This window comes from Argiope bruennichi, chromosome 10 (assembly GCF_947563725.1).
Source record: "Argiope bruennichi chromosome 10, qqArgBrue1.1, whole genome shotgun sequence".
In the NCBI taxonomy this organism is placed as follows: domain Eukaryota; kingdom Metazoa; phylum Arthropoda; class Arachnida; order Araneae; family Araneidae; genus Argiope; species Argiope bruennichi.
In genome coordinates, this window is record NC_079160.1 from 73,739,987 (window position 1) to 73,760,682 (window position 20,696).

Sequence of the window (20,696 nt, forward strand, 5' to 3'; positions counted from 1 at the left end):
CTTACCCACTGAAGTGAACAGACCGGTTATTTTTGGAATTATTGTATCATTGAATTGTATATCACTGAAATTTATCGGAGCGGTGACTTCCCTGGAAAATGTGAGGCTTCACTGGAAAGTGCGAAGTCACCATTCCACTTCATGGGAGTGATCTTGACTTTCTGATATTCGCATTTGACGATGCACTATCCCATATAGATCATTTTTAACTGCTTGTGACATGATTGACTTTCTGATTGCATATATTCTGTTCACTGCTGGCACCATCTATTGGTAGAATAGAGAACTAAAGTAAACATTTTAAAGAAATGACATATATATTTAATTCAAATTTTTCAGAAAATGGTTTACTCCAATAAAGAAATTAAATAAATAGTTTTGAAAAAAATCAAATTTAATAAATAGGCTGAAATAGATAAATTAATTCAATTACACGTTACTTAAATTAGTAAATTAAGTATTAATTACAATTAAAAAAATTTATATTTAATATTAATTAATAATTTTTATTTAACAATATGCTTGAAATAACAGATATTTGTAACAAATATTTAAAAATAACAATAGAAAAATTATTTGTTATTCAAAAAATCGTGGATTGTGCATCTCTAATCACCAGAAACTTTTATAAATGATTTACAAAATATTATGAAATTGATGAGACCAAAAAAAAAAAAAAAAAAAAAAAATCAATGAAAAAATCATCCAAAAATATTTGTGCATAAAGATTTAGAATCAACTTCTCACGTTTTCCTTCGCATTGATAGATTGCGAAAGCCACTTGAACTCCCTTATGAAGGTCCATACTATGTTGTTAACAATATCCAAAATATTTTACTTTGAGGATAAAGAATAAAGAAATGAATGTAACAATAGACAGATTAAAGCCAGCATATCTACTACCACAAGAAAATCCCGAAAAAGAACAGCTTAGAACTCCAACTTGTGTGAAGATTTACGCCTGCGCCACAACCACCTAAGGTTCAAACCAAGGAAACTGTATCTCCACCTGATCTTAAATCAGCTGCAAGACAATTTCGAACTGTTAAAATTATTAAGATTTAAATTTTGACTTACTTTCTAACGTAACGTTCATTACTAGTAGGGGAGTATATGTTGCAACGTAAATCATAATTTTTTTTATTTAAAAGCAACTCACGAGTAGTTTAATAATTATAAATATTATTTTGTAAATTCAGATTGGCAGCAGTGATATGTTTTGGAACTTTTGAGTTTGTTGTTTAAAAAACGATAGTAGAATTTGAATGAAAATAAGTTGATGTGAGTTTGATAATATTATTTATAATGTAATAAGATTTCGTTTTATAGTAAATTTGTCTGCATTTCATTTTTGTTTAGTTTTGCATTTCATTTTGTAAAGTTTTCTGCACTTAAATTTAGCACACTTGTAAATAGCTTGAACTTTGAAGGTGTGTTATTGCAATCTCGTGAATTTGTTCATTTTTTTTTTTTTTTTCCCAATAAGTAAATTGTACACAGGCCAGCTGCAAGTAGTGGGTATCTTACAGAATGTTTTAAATAAATTAGATGAATTTTATGGGTATTCAAGCCATTCTTATTTCTTTCCAGTTATCCATTAGTGAAATATTCAGTTATTTTTTTTTAATGCAATTTAATTTTTGAAAATTGCATATTGTATTCATATTGAATCATTTATTTTGTATTGACATTGTGTGACCTGCTATCTTTATTTAATTTTTGTTCAGCTATAGAAATGATTAATGTTTTGATCTCAGGAAAACTAGTACTAATAGTACTTACAAATTTAAAAAAAAAAATGAGAATTTTGCTGCTTTCAGTTGTATTCTTTAAATATACCCTGTTATAATGCAAACTGAGTTCACTGATTTAATGTCAAGAAGTACTTGCTATTGAAAAGAGGTTTTGAGAAAAATTAATATATATAGTTAGAAAATAAAATTCATATTTCATAGTATCAAAAAATTGAAACTTTGTTAATAATTAAATATAACAAAATAGTTCAGGTACTTATTAATTAAGGTGGAAGGATTAACAATTTGTTGGTGAAAATATAATTTTCTTCATTTGAAATTTGGTTAAACTGTGTAAGCTTGTTTTTCTTCTCTTGAGTTGGAAGTGCTCTCGTAGGTTGATGTGTTTTGGTGGTACATTTCATGAGTTTTGACTCTTCCAATGTTAATTAATAAATATCATAGTTTAATATATTATATATATATTGATATCTTGCTAAGATCAGAAATTTTGCAAATAATATTATTAGACTAACAGTGACAAATTATTGTTGGATTTGGAAATAAAAAACATATGTTTGTGTTCATTTCTTGGGTAAATTAAATAAATGCATAGTTTTTTTTTTAATATTTAAAGAAAAAAATAATCTTAAAAGAATTTTCCTGATTACTTTTATTTGTTTCAAAATAACTGTTTTGTATATTAAGTTAATATCGTGTATCATACTATGCAGCTGCTTTTAGTCGTAATAATAAAAATGGAATATGTTGACTGCTGACAGATATTTTATAAGGTACTATTAGTACAGTTGATTGTGTATGAAATTTTGAAGGTTTAATCAGTCAGTTCATTTCTTTATATATAAATAAATTGAAGTGCTATAGATTCAGTTGATAACTTTGCATATTTATAATTTCGAATCATCAGTTTTTAATATTAAAATGAATCATTCATTAATCAAATAGTGCACAGTGGACAAATTATTTATGCTGAATCATTTCTTGTATTCATGATCAAAGCATAGACTAATGCATGACCTATAAAAAAGTTGTCATTTACTGCCATAATGTAATGAAATTAAAATATCATTTTGAACTTAATCAAAATTTATTATGCTTAGAGATAAATAACTTTTAAATAGTGGAATTCCTTAATTTAAATTGTCATTTGAAAATTATTACTTAATTATATTTCAAAATATTTTGTGTAATTACATGTGTGACATGTGCCAGCTTTATCTGATCTTTTAATATTCAGTAAAAGATTTTCATCATAAGGGAATGAAAAACAAATATTAATTATGTACAATACTTAAATTGTATGAATATTCATGAAATGATTTTGTTTTTATGTCTAACATTCTAATTCAAAGAAAATTGAAATATCTGGAATACACATAAACATGGTGACGAGAATTCTTTTGAAAAATATACAAGAATATGCACATGAATTGTGCTTCTCAAATTAGAGAAATGCACTTGGTTAATGACTATATATTCTTGAAAGCCTAAGCCATTGCTGGAAATAGGAATGAAAATTATAGTATTCATTATGTCTAAGAAAAATTTCTGTATTATTGAAGACCTCATAAAAATCATGCAGATCTTGCTCATTACGTAATTAAGCAAAGGATTCTTTTAATTATTGATTTAGCTTGGAATTTTTGTGTTTTATTTTGAATAAATTTTCCTTGTTTACTTATAATTTTGACAGCTGTTGCTTTATATTCTTTAGTTAGAGAGCATTTAATAAATATGAAGAATTTTTTAAGTGAATGTAAATATTAAAATACATAAATAATCTTGAATATTTTAGAAGAAATTTTGGAAGAATTCTTGAATCAAATGCTTTGATATGTTTTAAAAATGTTTAGAAATAGAGAAAAAATTATAAATATTTGCCCTGTATATTTCTCCTTAATTATCATTTAATACTTGTTTATTAGCTTAGCATTGTTCAATTTGACAAATCATGTCATTGTTGGGTTCTTACAAAATGAGCTACATTTTAAATAACTTTTATGTTATTATTATTTTTTTTTCCAGATCTGTTATTCACTGATGTGTTACTAAAATGTTTGCACTTGTGTGAAAAAAGCATCCACCATAATATTTGTTTTGTAAGTTATATTCTTTATTAACTGTAAATTATTTTCAGCTGTATTATTAATATAAATTTTTATTTTTTATATAAATAAAATCTTTTGTTTAAAGGAATAGTGAATTCATAATAAAAATATTTTTTATTAATTTACATTCATTTTATATTTCGCGTGTGATTGATTTGTTGAATATTTCATATATGATTGATTTTCTTTTGAGTTACTGACGAAAGTTATTTAGAGAAAGTAAATGATTCAGAAGTAAAGTAATGAAAGTAAAAATAATATTGAAACAATCTTTAATGTGGCATTTAAATATTTACTATTGCTTAAATATAATTTATTACACATCCAGTTTTCATATATGCAAATACACAGGCTGGCAGACTGTAAAACTATTCATGGATTTTGCTGAAAAAATGGAAATCTGAATTAATGGTAATGGGGGGGGGTCATTTTTTAATTTCATTTATTTAATTCTACATTTTTGAATGGTCTTGTTAGCATTACCATGGGCAAATGGGAAGACTTTCCATAAATAAATTTTTTGCCAAAATATGATTGAAATCACTTAGTATGTTTCAAAGCCACATGTTAAATTTCATCTACCTTGCATACAGCACTTTTGAGATATCCAATTCAGGTAGAATTATCACATTCTAAAAATTTTTTTCAGCTTTGAAAAAGTCTGAAAGTTGGAAATTGACTAAATCTTTGAATTGAATTTATACTCTTTCTATAAAATTGAATAATTGTTTACTATGTACAAAAATATCTTTCAAAATAATATATACATTTTTTTTTCTTTCCTTTATGATTTTCTTTCTGAAATTTTAAATATCTATTCAGATTAAAAAGTTTTAATGTGACAACATAAAAGACATCATTTCATACACATTTTAATTGATGTTCCAAATTTCAATTAAGTCCATTAAAATTAATTACAGTAATTCTAAAACCATAATCTTCTGAAATTACTGGAAAAAATTGATCGAAAAAAATTCTTTACACATTTGACTAAAAAAAAAATAGCAGATGGATTAAAATAGAATTGGAAGCATTTTAGCAAAGTAATGTTAGGTGAATGCAATGATATGTAATCTTATCTGAATGATTAGGATTCAGTTCTTTTAAAGCAAAACTGAATGAAGCAGGCAGAGCATGTGGACTGGTTAGCATTACATAATTTAGGAGGAGAATTTTTTCTTAGCTCTAAGTTGTTAGAATCTTTTTTTAAAAAAATGGTCCCAAATAGAGCTGGAAAAATTTAATGCCTTTATTTGAAACCTGATCTTAAGTCCTGGTTAGTTATCTTTTAGATTATTATTATTATTTTCAATTCAAACTTATTTTCACACCATTAACAGAACAAGCCAAAATTTTATATGGATAATACCAATCAGCCGGTTTTGTCTCCCCAAAACTTTCTTGTGTACTCTCCAATGAAAGTGTTATGCCAAAGAAATCCTTGCATAGTTATGAAATATTAACCTTTGGTGTGAATTTAGTATTTTTACAGAATATACCGTATTACCCTTAAAGAGTATTTTGGCAATTAATGTCTGGTATGACGTTAATAGTAACCAAAAATTCAATTTGTGCTAGACATGTTTTTCCCAAACAATCAAAGTAAAAAAATTGACTCAAAATTACAGCACGATTTTGATACATTAAAGTCATTACATTTTCAAATTATTGTGTTCACACGTTTCTTAAAGTACAGACTGACTGACAGTCAAACTCTAAATGGATTTGGTACAAAATTTGATAAATGTTTACACTATCGATTTTAAAATTATTTACCAAATTTTATCTATCTAACTCTCTGTGCGTTGTAATTCAATGTAAAGACCGTATAACCAAATCCCATCCATCTAGTCCAAAACAATTTTGAGTAACCTCTGTCACAGACAGATGGACATTTTCCAAAAAGTGCCTTTATTGAACTCAGGGAAATCTTTAAAATGTGGAATTCATCACAATTTTTAGTTCAAATTTTTTGCAAGTACAATACTTTCTGTACACTTTATATATGAGAAAGTAAAAATGAAACCATAAAAAGAAGTTGTGCTCCATCTTTAAAAATTATAAACTAAATGTATCAGAAATTTTCAAGCTGATATTTATAATATTTTTAAGCTTTCTTTATGTTGATATATTTATTCAAATATAAGAATATTTTTTTAAAAAAAATTAATACCAGATTTGAAAATGTCGGGGGAGGAAAATTGCTTATGTGCAAATTTATGGGAAGGTGTGAACTGTTGATTCTTGATTAGGGCTCCTCGCCTTTTAAGGCTAGTCCGTTTTTTTTGTTTGCACAACTAAATAAAATTAGAATTTTTTTTTCTTTTAGAAATGTAACACCATTTATAATTATTTTTAATTTTGTAAAAAAAAAAACAGTCTTTAGTTCTTCTAAATGTTGTTTATTTTTGCTAAATTTGTAATTTATTGTTTGTTGTCGAAAGAGGCCCATTTTTCTTTAAAATGTAAAAAAATGCTATTGAAGAATAAAAATTTCAACTACATTTCCATGTTAATCAATTTTAAAATCGTGCAATATTGGCATCTTGCAACACAAATAGTTTTAGTTCAAAATATTATCTTTATTTGAAATATTTTATTAAGTTTTTTATATAAATATTTTCAACTAAATTTATTTCTGTTTTTTTTTTTTTTTGTTAATTAATATTTTATTGAACAATTTAATTTTCCCTCTTAAATGAGCAGTATAGGAGAGGGGGGGGAAATAATCTCATGCAGAAGGGAAAGTTTGCAGTTATTGGAAGAATGAATCATAAACTGCTTTTACATAAAACATTGTAATGTCATCAATTGCTATTTAAATATATTGAATGCTATTTTCAATAAATTTTATTTCATTGATATATTTCAAATTATTGTCCTTAGTTAATTGCGGGTAGTTAAATTTCAATTCATTTTTTTTATCAGTTATACAATAGAATCATTTAAATTATCAATTTAAGAATAATATTTCCATGTTTTTGTGATAAAAAAACTAATACAAAAAGAATTAGTTATAATTTTTTCCAAGATTAGAATTTAGATGATGAACACATTTTTTATGTATTATAGGGGGGGTGGGTGGGTCGATTTTATCAGAATAACAAATAGATTGGGAAAATACTTGAAATGTAATATTCTAGTTTGTTTATGTTGATCCTTAGATATAATTTTGGTTCAGTGTAATTACAATTTGCATTGGAATATAGAATGTGAAATGAAATCCCTTAATAGGCGTACTTAAACCAAAAGAGCTAAAGAGTAAATGTTAGTAGTATTAAAAGTTTTATTTTTTTTTATGATACTTATAAGTGGCTAACTTTCAAATGAAAAAAAAAAAATGTAATAAACATTAGAGTTAGAAGTTTTTTCGATATTAAATGTTTAGAGTGTTCACATCAATTCAAATCTTCATTCTGGCACGGTTGATGTGTAATTTTTTATATAACAAAAATGAAATCTTATTTGCATTATTATGATTTTTTGAAAAATTTATTCTGAAACCATTTGTATTGCATTTACCGTGCATATGTGTCATCGTGGATTGAAAAAGAGAATTTCAGGGACTTCAAAAATAAATTCCCCAATTAATTGGTTAATTTTCTTTTTTAATGTATTTTCATTTGAGGAAGGAAGTGGCAGTCTTGGCTTTGTATTTGATTCCAGATTTTAGACCAGATTTCTTCTAAGGTTGGTCATATGCACAGGTCTGAATGTATTTAAAATTCGTTGTGCTCATCTGTGATGTAGCATTGAAGATTTAGGGAAGGATATTTCAACTTGGGTACTGTCCTTGTCATCCGTCAGAGACATGAATGAATCAGGTTAGTCTGAAAATAGCAATCATGTTTTTCGAAAATTGGACTTGTTTAAAAAAACTTATTTGTTTGGCAAATTTATATCTTCTGACAAAAAAATATAAATACTATACATACTCTTTAATGTGATGTTCAAGAGACCATTTCAAATGATGTACTATGAAATCGTGGGTCAGTGTGTTGTGGACTACTTCCTTCAGCTGTACAGTATAACAGTGTAACTGTAATATTTAAAAATATAAGTAATAATTTAGTTGATTAATTTGATTATAATGTTGAATATTATTAAATTCAGATAACGATAATTATGGTATTCCTATACCAATAAATTTTTTTAAGAGCTCTAAAAAATTTTTGTTCATCAATTTTACATTAAAATACGATTTTTCTTATTGGATATATTGATACATTTTAGATCAATTTACCACTCTAAAATAGAAGTTAAAGTGGTCATCATAAATGCATATTTTTTTAAGAAAAAAATTACTGGCCAATGTATTTCTATTTTATTTAATCCTTTACACTCAGATGCTCCCTTTCAGCCCTATCTCTAGATAGATCGTTATTTTGGCGCTTTATTTATTTTGATTGCTAAAAAATATCTATAGAGTAGAAGATGAAGATAAATTTTCTGAGAAATGCAGCCTCAAAACAATTGTATATATATATTTTGAAGCAAGTAACAAGTTCTTTTTCAGGTGACTATACATCGAATTACTTTTCCGAGTGCAAAAAAAATCTCTAAATTTTAACGTTTGTGTCATTTTTTATCTAAAGTGTAATTAAATAACTATAAAATGATTTAAATTCTTAAAATATTAAAATTGAAATCTGCTATCGTACATTTCATGTTATGTGAGAACGTTATTATTTTTTAAAGTCACGTGGTATCCTCTCGAGTCCAGATTTTTTTTCCTTGCAAAATTATATATCGTATTTAGAATTTGTATCGATATTTAGATTTTTTTTTTTTTTAAAATCTCAAAATTATTTGCTCGAGCTCCCGCTGGTTTGGAATGATCACTTGACTATTGTATTGCACAGTCATCAACTTTTAGAAAATCGATCGTTTCACCCCCTCTTTTTCCTTTTTTTTTTATCGCAAAATTGATCGAGTTTAAAAACTTTTTTTGTCAGCTGAAAAGAAAAATGAAAATGAATTTAAAAATAAAATTATATACCTTTCGATACCTTTCCTCTCTGTTTAGCTTTGTTGTTGTTCCTTATGGCACTTGTCATAGACAAGCCCATTGACAAAGTCAGCAATTTAAGCCGATGTTTAGCATATCTTATTTCAATAGCACCATCTAGGGCCAGGTGAGCGTCTTAGCTACTCATGCTTCACAGCCTTTTTACAGGGCGGACTTCATTCACTCATCCACAGATCGTAATTTAGCTCGAATCAGATAACGATCACTTCTGAACCAGTATCTCTAACGGTATTGTCTCGACTTGGAGGACTTTTTGATTACGACAGATTGATACGTGCACTCGTCACCTTATACACGGAAAATCTTCGGCCAACGGGGTTCGAACACACTACCCAGGGGATCCAACACCCTAACAACCAGGCTATCCCAACCTCTGTTTAGCTTTGATAACCATTTTCTTCTTTGTGCTCCTTCGGACAGGAATCTGGGATGCATCATATTTTTTATTTTCTGCCCGTGCATTTTGTGGCTTCATAAACCTCAAGCCAAAACAACACCATGTTCTCACATGATTAAAAAAAAAATTTAAAAAAATAATCCGCAAATGATATAAAGGTGCAAAGAAATTATTCGATGTTTTTAATGCACATTCATTATGAATAGATAAGAATTGGTTATTCTGACGGTTAACAACGACATTGATGAGCTGGTGAAAGAATATAGCCAAAATTATCGAAGAACCTATAGAGGTGCATTCCATGTCGCAGGAGAAACCTAGAGGAGATTTGGTTTGGAGATAAGGAAATAATAGATTCGACTGGGCAACAACCTTTCAGTGAAATTAGGAAAATTTTGAAAGCATTGGAAATTTATAGTATCATAATAAAAGCATCATCCTAATATGGCCGCAGCTTAGTGCGCTACAAATTCATTTAATGAAAATGCTGTACCTCATTTTTACTAAATTTTGAAACATAAGGGTTAGAAAAATTTTCTTGACAATTTTCTTGTAAACAAGTAATATAATTTTTAAAAAAAATTCAATTCCTACTTTTGTGAAAAAAGAAAAAATGTTGTTTTAGTTACTTTTTATTAAATAATTATAAAAAAAATTATTAAGTATCAAAAAATGGATTTTCACAAGAATTGATTGAACTTGCATTTTTCACCTTCGTGTGAAAAATACTGAAATCCTTGCATTTCACCTAATGTGCTACTGCCTGTTGATTTCAATTTACATTATAAACTGCTAAAACTCTATTTAAAGTATTAAAAACTAATTAAATTTAATTAATGAATTAATATTTAAAAAAACTGTATTAACATCAAGTGTTTATCCACTACAAGTTTAAAAAAATGTACTTGAACTTGAGTGGATGAATAAAAAGTATTTTATTAATGATTGAAAATTTGGACAAGATATGTAATAAATATATATAGGGAGAGTGTTAACTAATAGTAGGAATTGAAAAAAAGACACGTATCATAAATAATGAATTACATTACTATAGATTTTTTTTTCCATGAATGGAACGCATTGTTCTATTTTGTATAGATTCCTATGGAAAAAATTGTTTCATTTCATGAATATGCCGCATTACTAGTAAGATTCATGAACGAATTATGCTCATTTGGCAGTGTTCTAGTGTAATTAATTTCTGTTGTTTTTTCTGAATCAAACCGAATAGCCACGTGCTTCTACTGCTTTTTTAATAATTAAGTTGTTAATTAATAAAATAAATAAATACCAAATATTTCATTATTTTTTGCCGTTGTCAGGAGCTCTGAATGTAACACCGCGTATATATATATATATATATATATATATATATATTTTAATTTTTTTTTTTTTTTTTTTAGATTTTGAGATTGTGTTGTCATGCTAATGAGAAGAGCTGATAAATCACCACGTCTTTCGTAATAAAAGTGGCATCAATAAGAGAGGATTGACTTTTCGAAGACCTACAATCTCAACTTCAACATGCAACATATTTTGATGGAATTGAGAACCATGAAATAATAAATTCCCCAGAAGGGGGGAATTTTTAATCATGCTATAATTTTCGTTACTTATTGGAGCATATGTGTGAGTATTGTTACTCGCATGCAAAAAAAGAGGAAATTTATTCTTATTACCCATGTTATAAAACATTCAAACATTTTACCCTTTTGATCGCTTATTAATAATAATAATAATAATATTTTTTTAAAAAACCCCTTCATTTTTGCCATATATGATCAAAGTCTTTTAAATTGTATTCATCGCGAAAATTTTATTGGCAAATTGAAATTAAAGAGATATATATTGCTCGTGACATGTAGAAAGACGTGCTTTAAAAATGCAATTTTCTCATTGACCACTTAATGGTGAAACCATATACTTCCGAATTTTGTAATATTTTCTCAACTTCCGAATTTAAAGAAACGTTTTGTGATGTATCCTAAAGAGAAACCACATACATGTGATGTTTGTAGTAAAGCAATATTTCAAGGATCGATGTAAAAATTCATTAATGTCGCATACGAATAAGGAATCCTATGCTTGCAACTTTTGCAACGAAGTTTTTTCTGTGATTTCAAATTTCAAACTACATTTACGTTTGCATACGCAAAAGAAACTGTTCATATGCGAACTTTGCAAAAAAACTTTTACCAGTAACGGGAATTTAATAATACATGTGCGTGGGCATACGGGAGAGAAACCATACACGTGTGAATTTTGTGACAAATCCTTTTCTAGTGAGGGGAGTTTAAAAGTACATGTACGTACGCATACTGGAGAGAAACCGCATGCATGTGAAATTTGTGGCAAAGCCTTTTCAGAAAGTGGGAGTTTCAAAAAGCATTTAATGACGCATACGCAAGAGAAACCATATGCATGTAAATTTTGTAACAAACCCTTTTCGGAAAAGAGGTATGTGATTAGACATTTACGGACGCATACGGGTGAGAAAAAGCATACATGTGAATTATGTAACATTCACTTTGCATATAAGTGTGATCTCACAAGACATTTATATAAGCATACGGGAGAGAAACCGTATACGTGTGAATTTTGTAATAAATCCTTTTCGGATAAGAGGTATTTGAAACGTCATTTACGGACGCATACGAAAGAAAAAGGGTATGCATGCGACGTTTGTTATAGAGCTTTTTCTCATAAATCGAGTTTGAAAAGGCATTTATTTAGGCATACGGGTGAGAAATCGTAGACATGTGAATTTTGTAACAAACCCTTTTCGGATAAGGGGAATTTCAAAAGACATTTACGAATGCACACAAAAGAGAAACCATAAGCATGTGACTTCTGTAGTTTAAGATATTCTAATTTTCATTCTTTAAAGACACATTTGTCAAAGCATATCATAGAAAATGGATGAATTATATGCATCCGATCTTCAATGAAGCTCTCGCTAATGGGTGAACTTCACCTCATTTTAAGGAGAAAGACTTATAATAATGATTTTGTTGTAAGTTAATGTTTCAAAAAACATAAACCAAAAAGGCTTATTATTTTACTAAAGTATGTTGAAATAATCTCTTCTAGGAATTCTATTTTTGTACGACACAAACTATTTTTTTACGACCTGCAGATATGCATGTTTTAATTTTTCAACGTCAATAGATAGCGGAGTTATAAACACTTGCAATTTGTTGTAACCCCAGATGAGTTTTTTAATGTGAATATGTTTTATACACAAGCGTTAAAATGTTTCCAATAAAAATGTGTGTTTTATTGAAAAGTGTTGTTTATTTAAAGTATTTCCCTTTTGCTGTTGTGTATGCCTATAATTTGTATAATTTTTCTTCTGTGACATTTTGTACCTCCTGAAAGTTTCAGAACTGTGATTTATTATTAGGAATACAATATCTAATATGCAGAAGTATGATTTTGTACGGACGTGTTCCAATTATGGAATTTATATAGCATGGCTTCCTGCTTCAAATCTGCATCTTGTATTAAACCATTTTGTATCGAATTGTTCTTGTAAATTTTTCCTTACATTTCGAATAAAGTTGAAAATTTAGAATGAGATTATGTGTTTTGTGTTTCATTGTGCAGGCGAATTTTGATAGTTATAATTGTAGAAAGGTTTAATTTAACGTTCTTTAAGATGATTTCGGGGGAAAAAAATTAATATTTTGCTTGACATCTTATCGCATAAGTATTAGATATAAGGTTTAAAATTTTGTTTTTATTTGCTGCCTATTTAAAAAAAAATCTTATTTTGTATTTTTATTTCCATTCTTAATTGATTGCAAGATTATTTGTTAAGCTGATTTTTTTGTGCATTTGTTCATTCTCGGATTCGGAAACTCTCCCCAGATTTGCGTATGCGTCATTGCGGAAAGTTTCTGTTGTATTAACCTTGGATTCTCTGTTTCATATACAGTGAATCTAAAATTGGTCCTAATATTTTAAATTCTAATTAATTTGAAGAAATAATGATATTCATTGAAATCAATTAAGACATGCAAATATAAACATTTTGTAAGCTAAAGAAAATAGTCGATATAGTCATAATTATTATTCAGTTATTCTGATAATATCAATCAATGGAATTATGAATAACTTGTGAGATATTATAATTTATGAGGCTTCGTTTCTGCTGTTCTTTCAATTGTATCCATGGAAACATATCATTCTGAGATTTGCTTTCTTAGTTTAGAGAAAATCCACTGCTTCTTTTTTCATTATAACCATGTGACTACCATTTTTTATAATAATTTAATGTAGAATGTAATAATAATTAAAGGTAAATAATTAATATAATAATTAAATGTAAAATTAATTATTATGAGTTATTTTGGAGCCAAATTAGAAGTATTGGGCTTGCCACCTCGTCGGAAAATCTCTGCCGCCGCCTTTGACCACATTATTATGTACATATATAGACACAAAAAACTTGTTACTTATTAATTAATGATGAAATAACTAAAACTCGCCAAATGTAGCAACAAAACGAAGTTGGCATTGAGTTTAAACTTTTTTCTAATTTGCAAGATGAAAACAAGAATATGTTTATGCTGTTTAAGTACTTGTTGGTTTTATCGGCAAACAAAAAGGCAACAAATTAAAAAAAAAAAAAAAAATCGCCAATTTGGGAATTGCAATTGTTAAACTATATAGCATGCGATTGCACGTTCAAAACGCTTCATAATAAATAAGAATGCACTTTATGTAAATATATACATTAAAAAGGAAAAAAAAATTACTTTCAATCAAATGATAGTTGCAGTTATGTGAAAAATTAGTGTATTTTTATATTTATTTAATCGTTCAATGTCTATTATTTATAAATTTAAATCTGTAATAGTAATAAGCTTTAGGTTTTTAATTTGGAGTTGGATGGCTCAAGAAACGAAAGAAGTTATAAATAAAAATGAAAGCTATCAACCAAAGAAGGATGAGTTCAGAAAATGTTTTCATGAGTTTACTTAATCATAACTCAGCGATCGATTTGCCAATTAGCATATTCTATTAATTTATTTAACACTGAAAAATTAAAAAAAAAAACCTTTGGGATTTTAAGTGCTAAGAAAATGTTATGTTCTCCAGAAATATATTTACTGTGAACAAATTTCCCCCTCTTTTTAAATGCATTATACAAAAATAAAGAAATATTAAAAATGGCATACTTTATTAAAAAGATTAATTCCTTTTAATATTACTTATTTCTGTATAATGTAATTAAATCCATATGTACAGCAGTAATCTAATTGGTGTAGCATGAAATAAAAAAGGCGAAATATTACGAGAAAATTCCTGCATACTTTATTAAAATAACAGAAATATGACTTAATTTTAGAAAATATATTTTCATAAACATATCTTGAAAGTTCTTTAAATTCTCAGGATGAGAAACCCTGTTAAAAAATACAGAACATTAAAAAAAATAATTTTTGTATACAACAAAACCAGTGTTAGTAATAATGATGAAAATAATCTTAATTGCATTGTATACATACAACAATTTTGATGAGAATTTTTAGAAATATGCAAGTATACATTTATCATACAAATTTGTAAATTCCATTACTGAGTGATTTTAGAAATTTCAGGGGAAAAAAAATATGAACAAATAATTTATTTTTAAATTATAACATTTCTTATCTCTCAGAGCCACTGTAAATATGTAAAAGGCCCAGTAGCCATAAAACGATATAATAAAATTGTAAATAAAATGTTTTTGCTGTAATTTTTTAAATTCTTAATTAAACTACTTACCAGAGCAATTTCACTAGAAACTACATGGTATCAAAAATAGAGGGAAAAAAAAAAAAAAAAAAAGAACATTTTAAGGCTGAGGGTTGCATATGAAACAAGTTTGAGGTTTTCAAATCCTTGGAAGTTATAGTTTTAATTAAATTTTTTTACATTTTCTCCATAGATATAGAATGTACATTTCTCAAATAGGTTTAAAATTGAAATATTAAGTTATTTGCCTGTTCCGAAGCACTTATAGATATGATAAATTATTTTCACTTGACATAAAATAAGTTCTCTATCGGACCCAGAAATATTAATATTCACCATGCATCATTTTGAATTTAATCACTATTGGCAACATACTTCCTGAAATAGAAATTAGGGTAGTTGAAGATACTTCATGCACAGAAGGAAACATTGATATTAATTTGTCTTTTTTTATATGACATTTTTGAAATAGACCAACATTTTCAAAAAGAAAATCTTTTTTTTTTTTTTTTTTGTCTCCCTTTAAACCTTGTTTATTTTGATCAGGTTAAAATATGAGCCTGATACCTTTGCAATAAAAATTAACAGGAATTTATGAAAAAGTTAAGCACTTTAAAATGCAGTTGGAGCAAGATTTTGTGCAAATATTTAAAATAAATTATTGAATCTATGGGTCAAGAATCCTTTTAATTAAATAAATGTCAATTTGACGATACTTATAATTTAATGCCAGCTAATTGATACTGATAATCTGATGTCAACTAATTACATATTTTGTTTTTTATTATGTCAAGTTAAGATTTTTTAATATTGACTTCAAAGAGATACTTAAATCAGATGGTGAAATTGGTAATGCAAAATATCATATGAGTATATATATATATATATTGTATATAAAGTAAAAACATGTAAATGAAACACAACAAATATTTTAATAAATTTAACTCTGAAATTATGAGTAGAATAGTTGTGAAAGGATTAGGCTACAAAATTTTGTTAAAATGCTCCTTCATGCAAAATAAAATTTCTTATGTATGAAATCGACAATGGATTAAAATCTCAGAAAAATAACTTTAATTTAAAAATCGTTTTTATATAAGACTTTTAAAACATGGAACTTATATTAATACAAGCATAAATTACATTACTATATTAAAATGATCGTGACTAAGCATATCAAATATTATTATAACTTTAAAATTATAAATTAATAAATAAATAAAATTTATTTAGTAGACAGATTACAACTAAGTTATAGCAAATCCATTTCTCTATTCTAAAATTGAATATGCTTTAAAAAGCTAAACTAATTTTGAATAATTCAGTATGTTTATGCAAAACAGAATATTTATACAAAGATGTTTATTTTAAAAAATTACTGAACTAATTTACTCATAGCAGAAGCTGAAAAATTATTGATTTGAAAAGATAAAAAAAATCTAGAATACTATCAGTTGAGTAAAATAAAAAAATCTAAACCTATTCTAATATTCAATGTACACATTTAAGAAGAATGGCAAACAGAAGTATTTACCATTATTCATTTCACCCAGATTTCATATTAAGGATGTTTAACTAGCCTTTTTTTATAATTTCTTAGTTTAAGAGAAGTTGGTATTTGAATTAAATCAATTACACACAAAAAATATGTGCAGTCAAAATTTAATAGTGGAACATGACTTATTATATGTACACACAAATAAGTTTTCATTACATGATATGATGGAAATCTATTAATATAATTTTTATAATTTCTTAGTTTAAGAGAAGTTGGTATTTGAATTAAATCAATTACACACAAAAAATATGTGCAGTCAAAATTTAATAGTGGAACATGACTTATTATATGTACACACAAATAAGTTTTCATTACATGATATGATGGAAATCTCTTAATATAATTTTTATAATTTCTTAGTTTAAGAGAAGTTGGTATTTGAATTAAATCAATTACACACAAAAAATATGTGCAGTCAAAATTTAATAGTGGAACATGACTTATTATATGTACACACAAATAAGTTTTCATTACATGATATGATGGAAATCTATTAATATAATTTTTATAATTTCTTAGTTTAAGAGAAGTTGGTATTTGAATTAAATCAATTATACACAAAAAATATGTGCAGTCAAAATTTAATAGTGGAACATGACTTATTATATGTACACACAAATAAGTTTTCATTACATGATATGATGGAAATCTATTAATATAATTTTTATAATTTCTTAGTTTAAGAGAAGTTGGTATTTGAATTAAATCAATTACACACAAAAAATATGTGCAGTCAAAATTTAATAGTGGAGCATGACTTATTATATGTACACACAAATAAGTTTTCATTACATGATATGATGGAAATCTATTAATATACTTTTTATAATTTCTTAGTTTAAGAGAAGTTGGTATTTGAATTAAATCAATTACACACAAAAAATATGTGCAGTCAAAATTTAATAGTGGAGCATGACTTATTATATGTACACACAAATAAGTTTTCATTACATGATATGATGGAAATCTATTAATATAATTTTTATAATTTCTTAGTTTAAGAGAAGTTGGTATTTGAATTAAATCAATTACACACAAAAAATATGTGCAGTCAAAATTTAATAGTGGAACATGACTTATTATATGTACACACAAATAAGTTTTCATTACATGATATGATGGAAATCTATTAATATAATTTTTATAATTTCTTAGTTTAAGAGAAGTTGGTATTTGAATTAAATCAATTATACACAAAAAATATGTGCAGTCAAAATTTAATAGTGGAACATGACTTATTATATGTACACACAAATAAGTTTTCATTACATGATATGATGGAAATCTATTAATATAATTTTTATAATTTCTTAGTTTAAGAGAAGTTGGTATTTGAATTAAATCAATTACACACAAAAAATATGTGCAGTCAAAATTTAATAGTGGAGCATGACTTATTATATGTACACACAAATAAGTTTTCATTACATGATATGATGGAAATCTATTAATATACTTTTTATAATTTCTTAGTTTAAGAGAAGTTGGTATTTGAATTAAATCAATTACACACAAAAAATATGTGCAGTCAAAATTTAATAGTGGAGCATGACTTATTATATGTACACACAAATAAGTTTTCATTACATGATATGATGGAAATCTATTAATATAATTTTTATAATTTCTTAGTTTAAGAGAAGTTGGTATTTGAATTAAATCAATTACACACAAAAAATATGTGCAGTCAAAATTTAATAGTGGAACATGACTTATTATATGTACACACAAATAAGTTTTCATTACATGATATGATGGAAATCTATTAATATAATTTTTATAATTTCTTAGTTTAAGAGAAGTTGGTATTTGAATTAAATCAATTATACACAAAAAATATGTGCAGTCAAAATTTAATAGTGGAACATGACTTATTATATGTACACACAAATAAGTTTTCATTACATGATATGATGGAAATCTCTTAATATAATTTTTATAATTTCTTAGTTTAAGAGAAGTTGGTATTTGAATTAAATCAATTACACACAAAAAATATGTGCAGTCAAAATTTAATAGTGGAACATGACTTATTATATGTACACACAAATAAGTTTTCATTACATGATATGATGGAAATCTATTAATATAATTTTTATAATTTCTTAGTTTAAGAGAAGTTGGTATTTGAATTAAATCAATTACACACAAAAAATATGTGCAGTCAAAATTTAATAGTGGAGCATGACTTATTATATGTACACACAAATAAGTTTTCATTACATGATATGATAAATCTATTAATATAATTTTTATAATTTCTTAGTTTAAGAGAAGTTGGTATTTGAATTAAATCAATTACACAGAAAAAATATGTGCAGTCAAAATTTAATAGTGGAACATGACTTATTATATGTACACACAAATAAGTTTTCATTACATGATATGATGGAAATCTCTTAATATAATTTTTATAATTTCTTAGTTTAAGAGAAGTTGGTATTTGAATTAAATCAATTACACACAAAAAATATGTGCAGTCAAAATTTAATAGTGGAACATGACTTATTATATGTACACACAAATAAGTTTTCATTACATGATATGATGGAAATCTATTAATATAATTTTTATAATTTCTTAGTTTAAGAGAAGTTGGTATTTGAATTAAATCAATTATACACAAAAAATATGTGCAGTCAAAATTTAATAGTGGAACATGACTTATTATATGTACACACAAATAAGTTTTCATTACATGATATGATGGAAATCTCTTAATATAATTTTTATAATTTCTTAGTTTAAGAGAAGTTGGTATTTGAATTAAATCAATTACACACAAAAAATATGTGCAGTCAAAATTTAATAGTGGAGCATGACTTATTATATGTACACACAAATAAGTTTTCATTACATGATATGATGGAAATCTATTAATATACTTTTTATAATTTCTTAGTTTAAGAGAAGTTGGTATTTGAATTAAATCAATTACACACAAAAAATATGTGCAGTCAAAATTTAATAGTGGAGCATGACTTATTATATGTACACACAAATAAGTTTTCATTACATGATATGATGGAAATCTTTTAATATAATTTTTATAATTTCTTAGTTTAAGAGAAGTTGGTATTTGAATTAAATCAATTACACACAAAAAATATGTGCAGTCAAAATTTAATAGTGGAACATGACTTATTATATGTACACACAAATAAGTTTTCATTACATGATATGATGGAAATCTATTAATATAATTTTTATAATTTCTTAGTTTAAGAGAAGTTGGTATTTGAATTAAATCAATTACACACAAAAAATATGTGCAGTCAAAATTTAATAGTGGAACATGACTTATTATATGTACACACAAATAAGTTTTCATTACATGATATGATGGAAATCTATTAATATAATTTTTATAATTTCTTAGTTTAAGAGAAGTTGGTATTTGAATTAAATCAATTATACACAAAAAATATGTGCAGTCAAAATTTAATAGTGGAACATGACTTATTATATGTACACACAAATAAGTTTTCATTACATGATATGATGGAAATCTCTTAATATAATTTTTATAATTTCTTAGTTTAAGAGAAGTTGGTATTTGAATTAAATCAATTACACACAAAAAATATGTGCAGTCAAAATTTAATAGTGGAACATGACTTATTATATGTACACACAAATAAGTTTTCATTACATGATATGATGGAAATCTATTAATATAATTTTTATAATTTCTTAGTTTAAGAGAAGTTGGTATTTGAATTAAATCAATTATACACAAAAAATATGTGCAGTCAAAATTTAATAGTGGAACATGACTTATTATATGTACACACAAATAAGTTTTCATTACATGATATGATGGAAATCTCTTAATATAATTTTTATAATTTCTTAGTTTAAGAGAAGTTGGTATTTGAATTAAATCAATTACACACAAAAAATATGTGCAGTCAAAATTTAATAGTGGAACACGACTTATTATATGTACACACAAATAAGTTTTCATTACATGATATGATGGAAATCTATTAATATAATTTTTATAATTTCTTAGTTTAAGAGAAGTTGGTATTTGAATTAAATCAATTACACACAAAAAATATGTGCAGTCAAAATTTAATAGTGGAGCATGACTTATTATATGTAC

At 26.0% G+C, this 20,696-nt stretch overlaps 1 protein-coding gene and 1 long non-coding RNA gene across 2 annotated transcripts; both read left to right on the forward strand.

The window, feature by feature from the left end:
- Positions 1-1,198: 1,198 nt before the first annotated feature.
- LOC129989323 (uncharacterized) lies at positions 1,199-11,493 on the forward strand. The gene is made up of 3 exons (XR_008785754.1): positions 1,199-1,281; positions 3,780-3,853; positions 10,692-11,493. It is a non-coding gene; the product is annotated as an uncharacterized LOC129989323 (long non-coding RNA).
- Positions 11,494-11,680: 187 nt separating this feature from the next.
- LOC129987600 (protein krueppel-like) lies at positions 11,681-12,043 on the forward strand. Its single transcript, XM_056095560.1, has one exon. It carries the CDS (start codon positions 11,681-11,683, stop codon positions 12,041-12,043), a length of 363 nt encoding a protein of 120 aa, XP_055951535.1.
- Positions 12,044-20,696: the final 8,653 nt, after the last annotated feature.

Excerpts from the sequence above, each read along its gene's own strand:
- LOC129987600 (XM_056095560.1), top strand. The coding sequence starts at position 11,681 with ATGACGCATACGCAAGAGAAACCATATGCATGTAAATTTTGTAACAAA.